Genomic DNA, 19878 nt, shown 5'->3' on the forward strand with positions numbered 1-19878 from the left:
GAGCAGAAATTAAATTTGACAAAGCAGGATATATTCAGTGTTATGTTTTATGCTATAATAAACCCTTAAAAGCTTGGAAATGCACTCTAAAATACAAATGACTAACACATCACAGTATTCAGTAGTCCACATGATTTATGGACCAACCCAAAGATAATACTTTCAATTCACATGCTCTACTGATTTTAATCCCAGAGGCCACATCCTGTGATGTCAGGATCTAGGGAGGAACTAGGTGGTTAAAATTCCAGAGAGACTTGTTAACAACCCAGATCCTCTTGTTAGAGTGGCCAGAAATCAAGGTTCTTCACTGACAAAGACCCAAAACTAAACCTCTCAAATACTGACCTTCCCTATTAAGTAAACATGTGTTCCCTTACTTTCATTGGACATTTGGCCTCAAAGCAGATGACTGAACGCTCGGATCCTGGGCTTAGGCCTCACACACATGCTGAAGGCTACAAATGAAAAGACCTCTGCAGGGCAGCGTGTGAACTAACAGTGCAGGCCAAAGACGACCACCCCTGACATTTATGGGTTTACATAAGCAAGGCACACTTGCCAGGAGTACTTATACGACCGGACATCTTTTCATTTCAGTTTCTTCTGCTTTGGCCAAAGAGTACATTCCTCCTATTTTTAAATGTTATATCCCCAACCATGGAAGCATAATCTACTTATGTTGAAAATAAATAAGTATATTAAAAGAAAGCTGAGTTAAAAGTTTTATTCATTCAACATCTCACATTACAAATATTTAAAAATTATATGCATACTGGTATAAATAGTCATTTGCAAACTATTTAATAACATTAATTTTCCACTAGCACTTCAACAAATGAACTCTTTTAAAAAAGGAACTGTGTTATATAACTTAAGAGTAGAACATACAAAAATAGGAACTTAACGTGAAAATGACTTTAATAAAAAATGAATTACCCTTATTTAAAATGCTATAATAAATACTACAACCTCCCCATACACAGTAAAAACTATATGGAAATTCAGCCAAGTAGTACAATTAACTGACATACTTAAATAACTTTTCCTTCTGATAATATGAGCAATACACTGGAAAAAAAAAATTAGGGATTAGTAAAAACTAGACACCCACTTGCTAAAAGTTTCACTTCCAAAAAATATAACAAAAATCTGATGAAAATTATAAAAACTAATTATACTTTAAATTTTAAAAATATAAAAAATAAAACAGTTGAATACAATATTGTCCCAATTCTTACAATGCTATCAATCACAGTAGCTTTAAAATAAGATAATAAAATAAAGCAAATGACCAAAACCTCTTTTATTCCATTTTTAAAAATAATCTCAAATTTACATTAGTAGAAAGATTGAGTTCTGATTCTTTTCTTTAGAAACACCAGCAAGAAAGAGGATTACTCTTAACAGTAGAAAATGACATTTTTAAATGTCTGTAATTAAAAACAAAGAATTACACTGCAAAGATCTTTCAAAAGTTTGAAATAAGTATTGCACATAACTTGAAGTTAACTTGCCACAATTCATCACATTCAAGTTTTAAATCACCTTTTAACAGAAGATTCAACTCTTCAAAACAAAAAGGGTGAATTATCAAGTCTTTCCAACAGCACTCTCATAAAATGCTAAATTCATTCACTGCAAGTTTTATTTTGCATTCTGCAGAGGTCTGTGTATGGAGAAGTATATATATTTTACCGAAGCTTGGGGACCAGAAGGGGAAGGGAGAGGGTTCCTTTACATAGAAAATAATCAGAAACACTTTATTTTACATTGCAAAAATAACCATGTAATTACTCTGTAACTACATTGTAAGTACATGGCTGGTGCCATGCTAGTGCGCTAGAACTACATGCTTGGTACATTGAAGTGATACCCTAAAATCTGTAAACTAATTACATGTTAATTATGTTTTGAGTTACATGGTAACTCCCAACTACAATCCCATGTAATCTGAAGGACATGTAATCAATAAAGTCCAGAGTAATAGATAATAATTGTTTATGCCCTGTAAATTGAAGTGTAACCAAATAATCTGTAAACACGCTTGTCACACAATCACAAGTAAATATTAGTAGAATAACAATTTCTTACATTAGTCATGCATACTAACATTACACACCTGTCCCACGGCAGGCTATTTTTTTTTCTTTATATATAATTTAAAAGAGCAGACATCTCTGAATCAAACACTTAACACCAATTTATTAATATTAAAAATGGCTAAACATTCACCAAAAATGTCTGCGTTATGAATAATTTTAAAAACTTAGTAAGAAGCTGTAGACAATTTTGTTATTTTAAATTTCTACCCTATGCTTATGCATTTCATTTTTTTTTTAAGGAACTACAGTGTTATCTGTCATTTTCATGCGAATTTTTTTTCATTAATTTGTGACTTTACATAGACTATTTCTTAAATTATAGGTACACCAATAGCTGGTGCTGGGGAAGGATGTTTAAGCAACATGCTTTCTCTTCTCTGCAGACTCTAAAATAGCATTGCCAGTGCACAACATTCATAATTTAAAATGTATGCAGAGCACTGAAATGTATAAAAAGCAGAATATAAGAAAATAAAATTTATTAAAATTATTTATATTAAAAAATGAAGTATATGAAGATCTCTCAGTAATAAAAGTACAAAAAGCTACTCTTTGCAATATGAAAAATTGAGGTATTGCATAAAGAGATATCCCGTCAGTGAAAAGTGTGCCTAAAAATGTTCACTGTTGGAAAAACAAGATATACAAAAGTAGTGCATAACAAATATACATTATGTGCATGACAAAATAAGTTAGCTACAAAAACACTGTACCGAAATTCAGCAGGTCATGTACAAAGGGAAAAATTATTATTCAAAGCTAGTTCTTATTTCTTGTTAGCTCATCACACCTGTTTACTGAGTAGGAACAGCACGATAGCACACCCCAAGCCACCTACAAGCACTGAAAAGAATAAGAAGAGGCAAATGAACATTCCAATTAGAATTGTGTCGTTCAGGAGAAAAGAAAAAAAAGTCCCTGACCAGCTACGCAAGAGCACCCTCCATTCACATGACCGCTTTCAATATTTGCAGGGGATTCTTTCAAAGCAGCTCCCTTTCTGTATCTAACAGACAGCAAATGCCTCCATTTTGACCTTTGGAACTTAATAGGTATATAGTTCATTAAAGCCTGGATTAAAAATAAAGGACTGCTTTTCCAGATCAGTAGGGGTCATCAGCCAGGTGGTTCCACCGCACTCCTGGGGCAAGTCTTTGGTTTTGAAGGATCCAAGATGGTACTGTTAGGTAGCACAACTAGCAAGATTGCCATTAGATTTTTTTTTTTTTAATGTTTTGCACACTGATGATAATCCTTTTCATGGTGGATAGGGCATTTCATAAGAGAATGTCCATAAAAATAAAAGTTACTTCCATGACCAGGGCTTCAAGAGACTATTTTCAATTTACCCCTGAAGCATACTGTTCAACACATCATAACGCCTTTCAAAAGCTAGTTTTATTTATAATAAAGCATGCATTACTTGATGAAGTTGGCACTTCAAACACTGACTATGTCCCATGCTAAGTTCTGAAACTGTAATGTTATTTTATTTTATAGGAAGAGTAAGATAAACAGACGTACCTTTGCACAGATTTACACAGTTACTTAGTTCAACAGTGCAAAACACTTTGCAACTACTTAACTTTTTTTAAACTTTTTTTTTTCGTTTTCTATGTTACAACTAAATTACAGGATACCCAAAGTAACTTTAAATCTAAAAGTAAGCCAATCGGCAGCCAATTTGAATATTGGTTTTGTCTTCCAGTTTGGGCTACACACGGTAGTCGAACACAAAATCAAAAATGATATCCTTGAGGTATCTCTAGATCTGTTTTTTTTTAACGTCAAAATGGAGAGCAAAGGCTGACACCTGATGAGTGTTAGTAAATTAGGATATAGAGTTTATATATAACATCAAAAATAAAATTTATATATTTGTTCTTTAGGAGAGGAAATGCTAGTTTTCCCACCAGTTGTCATTAACTCTAGCTTTGGTAGGTTTCCTGGGGCTGTGACCAGATAAGTAAAAGTTTAAAAATAAATAAGTGCACTCCCCTCAGAAGTAAATGTACCCAATTTTTATATTCTAAATTTAAAAACCTGTTTAAAAGAAAATAAACCTAGCTCTGCCTACTTTACTATTTTTTTTTTCTGATGTGGTAGTAACTTTGCGGCATAACGAAATCACATTCCGCCTCTAAACCCTTAAAATTAGTTATAATGCTGCTTCAATCTTGCTCATGCATTTGTGTTTGCTTTAACACGCTCTCTCCTGTTAATAATTGTTAACTTCTTCCATTGCTGTTAAAAGAATAAAAAGGGGACGGAAAAAAAGAGAGAGGCAAAAAATATGAAAGAAAAGAAAGAGAAAGGCAAAAGCACTTCCCTGGGGGAAACCCCGCGTCAGGAGAGATTGATAGTGTTATTGTTATGTGGTTATTTTAATAAAAGTATTCTTATCTGTTACCTTATTAACAATAATTTAATTAAAAACCCAAAATACTCTATTGTTTCATTTCTCTTTTAATATTTCTCTCTCTCCTCTAAGAAAATGTTGCGGGAAGTTTGGATCCTCTTGGTCTCCAGCAAAACAAGAGAATGAAACTTCCATGCAACATGATGGCAATACGAAAAAGGAGTTCATACATATTGTTTTCAGTGACACGAGAATCTACAAAACGCCTATATTATAGGTCATTCTTTCCATTAGACTTATTGTTAAGTTACAGACTGCACAAAAGGACATGCCAGCATGAAGAGGTTGAGGAAGGGGGCAGAATTAACAGAAGAGTGCACTTATTCTGAGGCCTGAAAATGAGCACTGTAGTTATCCTTTAGTTCCAGCGGAATGAAATATGTCGAGGACGGTCACCGCCTTCCTTCACCAGGGGCTTGTGGAATTCCCTGCCAGCGCGAGAATGAATAGCAGCCCAGCAATATTCACAGTAATACTGCAGACAGGTAACATTAGCACAGAAAAATGGAGCAAATTTTCCCCCACAACGGGCCCCCTGACATTCATCACACAGCTGATCGTCCAAGACATATGGCTTAACTTCCACCTGCAATCAAAAATAAAACAAGGGTGTTTACATTTCTCAGTGAATGGACCAGGCAACTCTTATACCGTGTACGTACATTTCCATCCACTGTCTGAATGAGTCTGTGCCAAGGTACCCCAAAGGAAGAGTCAATAATTCTTTTACTGAAATTAGCTGCCATCGTTTAAGAAACTGGTAAGGCTTTTATGCCCATTGTTTTACATTTTTGTCTTATTAAATAAACAGTTTTCAAATGAAAAGCAAGATCCCAGCAGAAAGTTAAGAGTGAAGCCAAGTTAACGTTTACGAACATTATGAGGTTAAACCCACAGGAGAGTTTTCATAGACACAAACCGTCACTTTAATTAGTGGATCTGGATTCTTGTCATATGTGGAATTATAATTTACACAAGACCAACTGAGAGATTCCCAGTGCCACAAAATAGCGCTTCAATGTACAAATCAGAGGGAAGCTGCCTGCCTTCTGCATCACAAGCCTCTGAGTTGTAATAAGGTTTGGGTCATGGTTTCTATTTACAGTGTACACATCTTGGGTTATAATCACAAACCTCGAACTCCAGGAAAACACGATGCAGCCATAGTACTCATAATCTAAAACCTTGCTTTGTTCTTTGTCAGGAAGAATGGTTTACTTCAGTCTAAAAGTCAGAGGTGAATTTATAAAACTGGGTCTGTTCCAGTGTTCAATAGGCCAATGTCATTTGAGCCTCTCAAGCATTAAAAATAACCTGGCTATTAATTCTCCAGTGGGAAAAGAGTTGGTTATTTTTAGTCTTGGAGAGACTCATGATTGAAACTCCCTTATACCAGGCTATGACTACCACTGGTGCCATCCACTTCTGACAAGGAATCCTGAACAAGGTTAGCTGTGAACAAAAAGAGAAGAATGATATGGAAGGCAGGAAGAGCAGACGTAATCAGAGGATTAGGCTTCTGGCCCCGAGGCCATTCCATAACATCTACAGAACGGCAGGAACACTGGTCAAAGAATTGGATCGTAGAGGAAAACAAATTACGTCTGAATTTCTAATGGCTAACCTTACAACTCTGAAACCCATGATGGAATGAAGCGATGAGGTGGGAGTGTCCGTTTACTCAGATGTACATATTTTTTAGTGTGAATAAAAAACAAGGAGGCATGTTAACATATACTGCAACTAATCCTGCCCCCCTCCTCCATGTTTACAGTAGAATGTATACCTTTCTCCTTAATATATTCACAGTATGATGACCACTACCATGGGAAACTTTCAGCTGCCACCGATGTGGAATGTACATGAAATGGAACATAAGCAGTAAGTGTAAACCACTAGTGACTTGATAGTTTCTACGTACTGAATTGAGAAAGGCACAATACAGTCAATCAACAAAGACTTTTCTGAGCACAATGCCTTGGAGTGTTGGATACCTAAGTCAGCCCTAATGAAAGTGCCAGTCTGCCATGAAATGAGGAGCTGACACCAGAATGTAAATCAACACATTGCTTTCTTCATCAAGAAGGTCTTTCTATGAAAAAATCTCAACTGAACTATAAACACTGTGCTTATTAATGCAGCAGATTCACATTCTGGTGTAAATTCTTATGTCACCACAAACTCCTAACAAACCATTTACCAACTGGCAGTCGGTTCACAAGCCGTATTTTGAGTAGTACTGGTGTAGGATAGAGTTCCATCCACCAGAACATAAATCCATGAGGACAGGAACTTCTTGCCCTAGGCACTAAAATGTTTGTTGAATGCATGAAACACAAAAATAAGAAATTCGTGAATGCAAAGAAAAAAGACATATACTGGAACACACAGTCTCAAATACAATACATTAAAAAACAGAAGAGTTAACTTTGAGGGTTTTTTTCCAGGCTTTTGATTCGGAGGATAAACACAACAAAGAGGAATATAAAGTGTGAAAATAATGCTAATGAACTACTACCTAATTTCAGGCAGTAAAATAGATTACAGATGAAAGGATTCTGAGCTCTTCTACTTAATCTGTTACAATGAAATATTTCTCATACATGCCGTCCTAGAAATGAATTTACTCAATCATTTGTTACATAGGAAAATAGGGCTTGCTGAGGTATTTTTGATATCCCAGGTTTAAAAAAAAAACCGTGAGGAGATCTCAAGGGTGTTCATGTTTGTATAGTTGATATAACATAGTACAAAGGATTCGGTAAATATGCACTGAATGACTAACTGAGTAAGTGAATGGATGGAGGTGATACCTTAGGAAAGATTAAATGGACTCAAGCAAAGTGACTGTAATGTTCTGGTTAGGCTATTCAGAAAACTAAGAGACAGAAGAAATTCATATGAAACTCTTAGATGTATCCCAGAGCATGCATCTAATGGGTCCTACGGGAATAACTATCAGCTGTCAGTTTACTGTCACATAAAATTCCCCCACTCCAAGCTTGGTGATGACATAGACGGCCATTTCTAGAACTTGCCAGAATGTAGTCCAGGACTTACCCGTTTATCTATCTCTCCATGCTGCAGCTGCACGAAGCGGGCACTGATAGCAGCTATGTAACTCTGTTGATTAGAGAATGCGACTCGCCCAGCTCCTTTTGGGTATTTCAGCTCAGGGTCGGTATCAATCCCAGCATAGCACACGCCTCCATACAGCCGGTCCATTATCATGGCAAGCTCCACTACATACGGAAGGAGCAAATGGGACATTTGAAATCAGGAAAATTCATCTGGCTCTTACATCGAAAGCAGTTCATCTGTCTGTCATTACAATAATTATTAAAATGAAACTAGTTATTATAACCAGTTGTACATGTGTTCATCTTTAACCTACTGTAACTAAGGGCAGGGACTCTGCTGAGTATTTCACATATGTTCACTTTTAATCTACACAACAACCCTATGAAGTAGGTAGTAATTTTCTGGGGAAACTGAGGCACAGAGCGGATGATTCATCTGTGCAAAGTCATGGGTAGTTAAGTGATTGTGCTGCACTTGGCACCCTGGTCTATCTGCTCTACGCCACGATGCACCATATATTTACCAGTTAACAATGTACTGCTTAATATAAATGATCATTTGAACACTAGAAAGCTGATTGGCAGGCTCTTTGGGGGTCCTTTGAGCATATTTCCAACAAAATCCTTTTTACCTTTCCTTACCGTGTAGCTATTTGCCAATTTTTCACATAGAAGCTTGAAGTAGTGCTTCCCTGGTGGCGCAGTGGTTAACAATCTGCCTGCCAATGCAGGGGACACGGGTTCGAGCCCTGGTCCTGGAAGATCCCACGTGCCGCGGAGCAACTAAGCCCGTGCACCACAACTACTGAGCCCGCGCTCTAGAGCCCGCATGCCACAACTACCAAGCCTGCGAACCACAACTGCTGAAGTCCGTGCGCCTAGAGCCCGTGCTCCGCAACAAGAAAAGCCACCACAGTGAGAAGCCCGTGCACCACAGTGAAGAGCAGCCCCCCTCGCTGCAACTAGAGAAAGCCCGCACGTAGCAACAAAGACCCAACGCGGTCAAAAATAAATAAAAAATAATCAATTAAAAAAAAAAGAAACTTGAAGTAATAAATGCATCTTCTTCTCCATGAAATGTTACAATTTTGAAACTGCATTCATGTTCATTTTATGTTCTTTATCTCACTTATACTATTAAACCTCAAATTACTTGAAGTTGGGGATGAAATTTCTTCTGTAAGCACTGCTCTGAAAACACAATGCACTGCTAAGAACCCTGCTGTATTTCAGAGCTCAGTAAGCAGCTGTTGAGCACATGGGGACATGGAAAACAAACAGCAAACATCTCGATACCTAACCCATCCCTGAAGGGTTTTTTTCTCTCAGATGATGATGAGAGCGATGAGCATTAGCATTACAAGACCGTGCACTAAGCACTAGGCATCCACAATCTCATTTAATCCTCAAAGCAACTCTCCATAAAGGACATACTTATAACTCCACTTGACAGATGAGGAAATTGAGAATTAGAGAAATTAATTTGAGCAGGGTTACTCAGCTATTAACTGGAAGCAGAGCACATGAATTCAAGCCCAGTTACTTGGATTCCAGAACTCTCACTCCTAGACATGAACTCAAATGCTTATGGAGAATTTATCCTGAAAAATCTGTATATTTCTTATGCTAACGGATAAATAGGGTTTTTTTGTTTGTTTGTTTCTTTGTTTAATCATACCAGCTCGCAATGGTCGGGGAACACCACCAACAAATATAGTTTTTCGTGGGTCAAGAGGCTGTGAACCATCCATCACAAAGTCACTGTCACTGAGATTCCAAGGCCGAATCTGTACCTAGAGAGTGTGCAAACCAGAATGTCTCATTCTCAACACAGACAATTTATGGAGAAAGGAAGTTTAAAATTATTGCAGAGTATTTTACTTTTAAAAGCAATAATCCATGTCATTACAAATCAATAAAACTGGAAAACTAGAAAAGACTTACAAGTAGCATATTCCAACCTTTCATTTCACATTTAAGAGTAAACTAACCAAGGTGGAAAGTTCAATTTAGTTGCCTATTATAACCCAAATCACTTAACACTAACATGCCCTTAATTATCTGTAAGTTAATTAACTACTTTACAGCTTATTTGGGCCCCTCTCCTACACAGCACCCCAGTAGCCATATAATTTAAATTTAGCACGGTATTGGATGTTGATTAGTATTCAGTGCTATGTGAACTAGGACTGTGTGTCCAATCCTATGTCCAGGAAATGCAAACTACTCCTGATACTAACAAATCTGTTACATTGTTTCAAAAAGCATTTCAAAATAAAAATATTGATGATATCTGCAGTAAGCTTTTTATGATAAAACACTTCAGTGTGTCCATTACAACAACCAAGGATCAAGTACCTCAATTCAATTGTTTGCGTGTATAAACTGTTACCAATGCCCACACCAAAGGCTAAGGGGTTGATAGTGGGGTATTCCCAACAGGTACACCAAACTAAGTCCCAAGGCCAGAAGGTCCCAAATTTAAATACCTAAATTTAGGGACTGGCAGGGAACAAGCAAGTCAAATAGAGTCTAGCCACATAAGAATTCTGGGACAACCCTAAGACACTAAGAGGAGCTCCACAAATCACTGTTTGAGCTGAGCCCACTGGCGCCTCCATCCTGAACTGGACCCCATCACTAGGTACTGGCTGAGTGATACCAGATTGTTGGTTTGCCAGATTTGTCGAAACAGGCTAGTTGCTACTATTCCTAAAGACTAAATTTTATAATAAAGAAAAACTTCTTCAAAAAGAAACAATATGCAATGTACATTTATGTATATACATAATTCATTTTACCTGGCGAGTACCATATGCAAAAAGTTAAGGATAGTATTGGGTAAAATCTTGATCAAAGAGAGGCAGGAGAAAGACAGATCTATTTGTGATTTGAGTTCTGTCATTCAGAGGAAATTCAGCTACTTTATATTTACCAAATGCATTTCCAGGTGAAGTCTTTTAATAGAAAGATTCACCAATATTTTAACTAACCAAAAATTCAATGTCAAAATAATGTGCACAAATATACAGAATGTCAATGTAAGGAACCTGACAAAAACAAAACTTTTTCATTTCGATTCTACTTAAAATGTGTCAATTAACAGATACATTAAGATGTCTGTGGGTTTTTCAGAGCTAACAAATAGAGGCAAAGATGAGAAGCTATTTTCATGCTAGACTGCACTTACTGGCTTGTCTTTGATAGTGGGACTTGATACACAAAGGTAGAGTTTTCCATCTTCTTCAATACATGCATCAATGAGAGCCTGAACAGAGCTTTCATCTTGAAATAGCAGGAATGCATAGCCTAATAAAAAAAAATTTTGAAAGGCTTATATTTTTCCTATTTTTTAAATAATTCTTCGAGGGAAAGGAAGCATAAAACTAAGGAAGGGAAAAGGTGTAGAAAAAAATGAAAACAAACAGAAACCCCTAAAAGTTAAATCTCACCCTAAATCTGATAATATCAACATAAAGTTCAGTTTGGTATTATCTTGAAACCTCTTTTAGAGTAAAATTAAATCTGAATTGAAAGTACATACTAAATACAAATTTTAAAGACATATTTGGGAAAATGTAAGTTTAACAATGAAAAATTGTACAGGGAAGGTAAACATTTATGAAAAGAACATAAGGAGAAACTATGCATGTATATTGAATATTGAAAATTACCTTTAGGAGGAAAATAGGATTTGCTCTCTGCTTTATGAGGCCAATCCACAATCAAAGGGCCAAAGCGACGAAAACTAGCTGTGATCTCATCTAATGAACAACAAACCGAAAAAGTAGATTTAAATATTTTTATGTTCATTTTTGGGAAATAGTTTAGAAAAAAAGTTTCCTATCTACTATTTACAAGAATAGTACACCAAGACCTCCCACATCTCCTTCATCTGGATTCCCCTTACTGTTAACATTTTGTGTGTTTGTCTTCCGCCTCTTCCCCTTCTATCTATGCATGAATCTATCTACCTATCTACCTATCTATCTATCTATCTATCTATCTATCTATCTATCTATCTATCATCTTTTTCTGACATGACGCTCTATTACCCCCAAACACAACTACTGGTACCTGCTCAAAGCAAGGTCACTCCCTTATGTACCACCAAACAACGCCGCTTCCAATCAGGAAATCAACATTGATGCAACACTCCCAATTCACAGACTCCATCCCAATTTTAAACTATCACAATATATCTCTTTTTTCCTTTCTGATCCAGAATCCTATCCAGAACCATGCTACATTTAGATGTCATGTCCCAGGTCATCAGTCTTTTTCAGTTTACAATAGTTCCTCATTCTTTCCTGTCTTTTACATGCTTAGTAGCTTTAAAATATACAGACCATTCATTCTGCAGGATGGCTCTCAACCTGGGTCGGTACTGTTTCCTCATGACCTATGCATTCCAAACAGGAAAACCACCATAATGATGCTATGTCATCCTGTCCTTTCACTAGGTATGTTAATCTTGTTCAGCTAGTCAAATTGATACCTGCCTGGATTCTCCACCAAAAAGAAACCATTTTCCCCTTTGAATCTGATTAGTATTTTGTGGGGGAATATTGTGTTATCCATTAATATCCTGTTCCCTCATTAGACTTGGCATCCACTGAAGACTCCTACCTATATCAACTACCACAATGATTACTGCCAAATGCTGATTACCTATTTCTATCAATCCTTCTACATTTACTAGTTAGTATTATACAATAAGGAAGAGTTTTCCCTTCTCCCCCATTTATTTAGTCATGTATTTATTTATACCAGTATGGACCTATTTTATTCAGTGGGTTGTAATCTGATTCTCTCCTCATTTATTTTGATGTTCAATCTGTCTTCAAAATTGTCCCTGATTTGGCCAGTGGGGGTTCCTATGTCCTTTTGACCTATCCCCCCATCATCCTTCAAGGGCTTCCATACTTCCTGGCCCAAGAAGATACTCCAGGCTTTCATCTTGTTCTTTCTCTGCCCTACCCTTAGAATTAGCCGTTTCTCCCCCCACACCCCAAGAAATCCTCATTCCTTTCAGTGACAAAAGATATTCAGAAACTGAGATATAGTCATTGCTAGTGGATATTTATTATTTCTAATTCTTCTCAGAGGACCAAGCTAAGAAATACATGAATATACACACAGATATATTTACAACTGTTTCTGTATCTGTGTACATTTATAAAAATGAGTTCATACTGGCAATTGCAAAGTCCACTCCAACACCCCATGTTTTTCTCTAGCCTTCCCCCCTCCCCATGTTTGTAAATTCCCTTCTCGCTATGAGAAACCAAGTTCTCATCATCCTCAATATGTTGGCTTCCTTGCTCAGCGTAACCCATCTTTCAGCTAGCTGCCCTGGCTGTCTCCTCTACCTTCCACCTCTGCACCCTAGCCCTTACTGCCCTGATTTATTGGGCACCATGCACACTGCTGCCGAGGCCTCCGAGCAGGCCCCTCCATGTGTATACCTACACATGCCCTCCACTTGGCACCCTCTTCCCCCTCACCAACCATCTTCCTTGGACACCAATATCTCTGAGCCTTATGAAGAAGGTAAAGGAAGGGCACGTGGGATGGACAAGGAAGACTTGATCATATTTTCCTATTAATGTAAATGATACCAGTTATGCTATATTATATATTTGGAGAACTAATGAGTAGACCATAGGAAAATAAATTTCCAGGGAACTTCTAGAAAGAGTAGGTAAGCATATGTAGATAAGACCTGGGAGTAGGGCAGGAACAGAAAAGAGAGATGAGAAACACGTTCAAATTTCAGTCTGGTAGAACTGTTCTCATCTCCTCCAGATTGTGAAACAGTAGTCTGTTCGAACAGCTATGATGCCTGTTGCTACGGTACCATTTAGGTCGTGTGAGACTGATAAATAGGGGAATGATGTCAGTGTAACCTAGACATTATACGGGTTCACAAATGACTTTTCCTAAGCAAGGTGAGCTAGCATAGTGGGAGAACCATAACCTTCAGCAGGAAAGGAAAAAGCCCCCAGCTTGTGTGATGTGCAGGTAGGAGCCCTCTCAGCTCTATTATAAGAAAATAAAAAATGAGCACAGCAACCAAGCCTCTCTGGTCAGAGAGGTGTCCCCCCAACCTTGCAGGGCTCTTATCTCCTGCGAGTTTCCGTTCCTCATCTGCTCAGAGGTCCACTTTCATCTGCATTGCCTCCAAGCTAGCAAGCCAGCATTTCTGCTCTATTGGTTTTGTGCATTTTCAATATTCCTTGAGGCAGCCTCTAACCATACTGAGCTGCTTGCCTGAACTGTCCAAGTTATTTCCAAGGTACTAATTCTCTTTTTGTTAGTGCTTCTGGTACAAAATTCATTAGGTTCTAAATGATCTGCCTCTAGCCCCTTTTGCCCCATAAACTCTGTGATTCTTAGTGCACAACTCTGCAGAACACAGTATTCTTCATGAATAGGTATTTCACATTTTAATAGAAAGGGCTGCCTGCCTAAATTGCTACCAACTTATCAACATACATGGTCTTGAGGATAAAGTAAGATGACTAACACAATTCCCATTAATTTTGCTCAGTTTAAACCACCTCCTTTGCCAAACTGGTCAAATTTACCTGTGCCTCTAAGAATTTTAGGAACGATACATTTAAGATTGCTTAGTAATTTTCCTAAAAGATACAGACTAACTAGGCCAGAGAAGGAGCTTATCCCGAGCAAGGTCAGATAAAATTCAGTCTCCTCTTTCTGTATACAAGCATATAATTTCCTCATTGAAGTCCATCCAGGGCTCAGGAGTGTTAAAGATTTGACCTCTAAAGGCTCATAAAACCTAGAATCCATAATGCTAAGGAAAGTGAAAGTGACGATTCCAGCTAGAGAAAAGAAAAGGTCACACTCAGGAGCCTACTGGAGTGAACATCATGATGAGGTGTTCAACCCAGGATGAACACTTTGAACAGAAGCTATGCCTTCTGACGACAGAACGGAGATTGAGCCAGTCTGGCCTGAAATTTCAGCACAGCTTCCTCCAGGACATTTTATCATAGACACACATACACAAAAAAACCCTGTGTTTATTTCAATCTTTGGCTGTTTTGAAGCCATTTTTGTTTCAATCTTCCAAAAGACTGATCATCTTAAGGAAAATGTAGTGGCTCAGTAAGTTTAATCTCAATCTAAATGGGAAGTTATTAAACCTCATTATTAGACCTTATAGATTTTTAGAGAAAACTCTTCTATCCTCCGTAACATTTCTTTCCATTTCCATTCAGGAAACCAAGACAAAATAGATCAGGAACAAAGAGCAAGCAAGGATGTATGGTTGCTATATGGTCGCTACTTTGACTTTTGTCAGGGTCACTTAGACCCACAGGTGAATAAAATACTTCTGGACAATAGTCTTCTATGTCTTTTTGCATGACTGGCTCCTTATTCAGGTCTCAGCTCAAATACCATGTCCTCAAAGAGGATTTCTTTAACCACCTAATCTCACAAGTCTCCCTTCTGAGACTTCACTACATCACATCAACCTGTTTTCTTTTCAGTACTTATTCTCTAATATTTTCACACATTTTTTATCCCCCTTCCCCCGCTAGAATGTCAACTCTATGCGAGCAGGGGCTTTCTATCTTGTTTACTACTTTAAACAATCCTAAGAACAGTGCATAACATTCAGAAAGCATGTAAATATTTGACAAGTGAAAAAATACTCAGAAAATGATACGACTCCAGGCTATATTTTTCAAAAGTTCAGGCTTATTCTAAGATTTTAAACAATTAAGTGTACATTTATAGAGCACTCATAAAAGGTAGAAAATAGGAAAATGAATAATTGAATTTGGCCAAGGAAGGACACACAGACAAAAATGCAGTTAGCATCTGTGTTTGCCCGCAGCAGAATCCTTGAGAGGTTTTCCCAGTGATGTTTGCTCTTTTTGATTTAGTCCAGCCACTTGCTTCAGCGGGTTCCCAAAGTCCTGCTCCCTTTCCTTCCGTGAACTAACCTGACGTGTTGTGTTAGGAAGACAGGACAAGAGAACAATGCAATCACAACTGAACACCTGGAGCCAGATAAGACTGTTATTATAATAACAGCAACCATTTCCTATGCATTACCTACTATGTGCCACAGTCTGGGCACCATGCTATAAACGGCTCTTTCTAAATATACCTTCATCGATGTCAGGAGGTAATCCGCCCACAAACACCTTGCGAGAATATCGTTCTACTCTTTCTCCATTCTGGTGAGTGAAGCAGTGAGGTGAACCCAGGCCACTATGAAGAGGTTGATCCCCACGGCCATCATCCAAGAATCCATCTTCCATTGGAAACAGTGAAGACTGACCTGGAACAGAAAGCAGGAAAAAAAAAGCTAACAGAAAATGTTCCTTGCCACTGATTATCTTACACAAGAAACAAGGAAAACAGCAGATCCAATAAAACTGCTGCTTTTATTTTTCTCACTGAACAACAAATCACTTAGACATGCTCTTGAATTTCCATCACCTTAAGGTCCCAATTGAGTCAGGGAGAAAGTACATGGTTCAACAGAGGGCTGCTCAACCATCCCACTGGGATCTGGAAACTTGAGTGAGGTGAAAGTACAATAGGAGACAGCACTCTTTTGAAAGCAGTTGGCAGCAGACTGCACCATCTTGGCAGGGCCCCATGGCCACTGGCAACCTACACATGTACACTAAGGATTAAATTTGACCATCAGATGCTAGATCACTTAAATTTCTTTAAAACATCATACAATATAGCCTGCCCAATTTCCTCTAAGAATGTCCCTAAAATGAACAAGTTGATTTTCAAAGTGAGCACTCAGTTTACCTTAACTAATGGCATGCCATCAAAGTCCACTTGATGCTGTTATCCAATTTTGTTGGCTAGTCTTACAGAATTTAAGATTTTTAGGCATGCTAAAGATAAATTTTCTTTTAGTTGAGTAATTATCAGCTGGTACAGGTAGTGTCTAATTCGAAAAACTAGTCATTACGTTTGCTGTTAGAAAATACTATCATACAGAATATAAAAACAGAAAAGACCAGAGATGCCAATGTGGTTAATATTCTTCCCATACTTACCTGTCAGTAAACTATGAACGTATAAATCATAAGCAAAGCAAAGAGCTACAAAGAACTGTAGAATCTCTCAAGCACTGTTTTGTCACTTTTCAGGCTGCCAATTTACTTCTAGGTACTACATAAGGAATTCGTTAATGGATTCTGCAGAAATATATCTTAAGTGCTCTTCTTTTACTGAAACATTCCAATATCCTTTTGTCACCACACTTGTCTTCCTTTCAACTTTCATTATTAAACACAACTGACAGTATATTTGTTATGAATTTACCCTATAAAACCACAGTTCAAAAGAGTTATATAATGAAGATAAAAAGTGACTCTAAAATTGGAGGTTATTTCTGGATCTTCAAAAGTCACTTATATTTTAAAGCTACGTTATTTAACTGTCTAACTTACTTTCTTATAAAAAGGCAAAACTATAGTACAGGAGGCAAAAAATAAAGTTTATTCAGGCAGGCACTCTAGGAAATGATTCTTTGAAATTCTCTAAAATGTGTAGAGCTTCCCCCCCAATGTTTGAAATTTATAGGATTAGTCATCTATTTAGTTAGTCTCATTTTATTATGCTCAGTAATAAATAGACAAATAAATAAAAATTTTTGAAAGCAGATTTAAGCTATTCAAGCATAACTGAACCTCCAATATAATCAGGTATTTTGGGACCAGTCATACTATATTCTCCTTTTTAAAGATTCTTAATTTTGTTCTCCTAAGAAATTCCTTTCACAAAGAAAAAGGGAAACAAATCTTCAGATATAAATAAGGTGAGTTTGAAATTATTTCAATTCAAACCCAAATCCTACCATTCTGACTCCTTCAAATTAGAATGTCTATAATGTTAACTATAACACATAAAGTATGTATTGATCACAGCTATGTTTCATTCCCCCTACCCGCTTCCCAACAAGGGTTAGAAATTGAGCAAACTTGGGTCCTCTCCAAATACAACTGATACATTCAAAAGTTAGAAACAATAATGTTACCTCTCCTTCGCCCATATGTCCTTGCTGCATGTCAAATGAGAAAACAAAAAAACAAAAAAACAACCTTTCAAACATTGTCAAAAGAATCAACTGTGATTTCATCTACCAGCTTTAGAAACTGAAAAAAATTGGCTGTATTCCTCATTTCCTGGTAAGCATCTCAAAAAAAATATGGAATTTGGATGGTGAGAGGTCAATTTAATGCATTCCTTCTTTTTTAAGTTCTTCAAGGACACTGTAAAAAGTGTATTGAGCCTTACTTGTTTTAAGGGAAGCTTTCTGCTCTGTCACCCAATGTCCAAACTAGTATGAAACTAAGGGATATGTAACATGATCTAAACCAACTCCTACCATATTGATCTTAATTTCTCCCAGAATTCCCTGCTAACTAGCCATTCAGTAGATATTTCAATATTTAATTCATGACTTTTTCGCCACTACAGGATAAACAGCAGTTTTATACTATTTCTCAATTATTCCCTAATAAAGAAACTCATAACAAATGAAGTCTTTAGGAAATTTATAAACTTCCTTTTAGCCAGCTTCTTGTCCCTAACCAAATCTTCCACCATGGCCCAAATGTTGAAAAGTAAAAAGTTTGGCATTTTATCACAAAGTAGGTTCCAACCAAGAAGAGAAGAAAAAGAATATAATATAGTATAATACAATATAATATAGACTTATAATTATTATATGTATATACCTGAATACTCAGAAAATGGCAGTATAAATTTCAAATCAGGAAACTTCTGAGAAAATGTCTTCCCTCAAACAAACTGGAACTTGTATGTGCAGTTTGTCCAAATACCCTAATTCTATTCAACAAACATTTCTTGAATGCATGCCTGATCTTGCTAAACACTATGAATGAATTGCACATGGGTCTGACTACATGGAACTTAAAGGCCAGGTGGCCACATAAGCAAATAACGGTAATGTAACCATTACAGCAATAGGCATGTTAAGTGTTAGGTGCAACGGAAGCAGAGGAGGAGGAGAAACTCGTTCTGATTAAAGAGACAGAGAGGGGAGGGTGTGGCTCTGAGATGGACCTTAAAGGGAAAACAGAGAAAGGGCATTGCAAGACCTGGCAGTGGCATGAATAGGGGTGCTGTAATGCTCAAGGAAAGATGCCGAGAATAGCAGCATATGCAACAAGTGAGGTCTCTTGACTGGAAAGGAAGTTTAAACAGGAAGCTGGGATAGGTTTTCCAGTTAGAAATTATAGCACATTTTAAGAGATCACTACACTAACTGGTCAGGGTTTTCATTCTTAGCCCTCTCGATAAATGCTAAGTAAGCACAGCTCAGTTATAACTGAGTTATAACTTAGAAGTACCATGTACCTATTTTCCAAAATGAAATTATGTCTCATACCAAAATAATTTCTATCATTACTAGATAACATTGAATTTCACCAAAGTACTTAGGCAAATGGATTAAAACCAGTAAAATCTCCCTCAGCTGTTAGATTTTCACTTTAATAGTTCTTAAATTTGGGGTGGCAGTGGATGTATTTTCTCACTTAGTGAACCTGACAGAGGTTAGAAAGACAAAAATATCACAGAAGTAGTTGTTTAAGAATATTCTATTCATACAACTGCTTCAAAGACAAGGGAGTTTGGGGAAATTACTTATTTGAATATCTTGGTTCTGTCAATCTTAAAAAGTTGATTGATGCTTCTTGGATTTCTGAGAAAACAGATATTTGAAAAGAGTGGGCTTTTAAAAGCTACAAAATTAACATTAAAAAATCTCATAGCTTCCGCTATTTCAAAAATAAGTAGAGTTTCAGGAACAGTAAAGGCTATATAGATCAAAAGCAAAAATCAAATACTCTCCAAGTCTTCAAACGTGTACTTTCAAACTTTGATTCTGTACCACAAAATTAAGCTGCTTAATATAAAAGAATTCATGATTAAATTCCACGATTAGATTCTAAAAACTATATTTAGAAACATTTTCCCACATTTAGGGAAAACAGGTTACAGGTGTACAATGCTTATAGCTACAAAAACTGCCTAATCAAATAGGCAAATTAATATAAAGTATTACCAAAAAATAAAAACAATGACATTCTGGAGCACAGAAAATGAGAATGTTTAAATTTTTTATTTCCACTTATTATAATGCTATACATTATTTTAATGTAGATTTTTGACATATGACACATATACAGGAAAGTTGACAAATCGTAAGTGTACAGTTCAATGAACTTTCCATACCATG

The 19878-nt window shown here is 36.8% G+C and overlaps 1 protein-coding gene across 2 annotated transcripts in view; it reads right to left on the minus strand.

Moving 5' to 3' along the window:
• Positions 1-718: 718 nt before the first annotated feature.
• Positions 719-19878, minus strand: part of CPEB4 (cytoplasmic polyadenylation element binding protein 4) — a 64112-nt gene continuing 44952 nt past the window's right edge. For both annotated transcript variants that reach the window (XM_082837166.1, XM_082837165.1), the window contains 6 exons: positions 15751-15924; positions 11279-11368; positions 10795-10913; positions 9283-9397; positions 7585-7766; positions 719-5110 (listed from right to left, as the gene is read on the minus strand). In XM_082837166.1, the coding sequence (XP_082693292.1) occupies positions 4883-5110; positions 7585-7766; positions 9283-9397; positions 10795-10913; positions 11279-11368; positions 15751-15924 (908 nt within the window). In that variant the 3' untranslated portion in view covers positions 719-4882. The remainder of the gene's footprint in view (positions 5111-7584; positions 7767-9282; positions 9398-10794; positions 10914-11278; positions 11369-15750; positions 15925-19878) is intronic.

This window comes from Leucopleurus acutus, assembly GCF_964270905.1.
Source record: "Leucopleurus acutus genome assembly, chromosome: 3".
In the NCBI taxonomy this organism is placed as follows: Eukaryota; Metazoa; Chordata; class Mammalia; order Artiodactyla; family Delphinidae; genus Leucopleurus; species Leucopleurus acutus.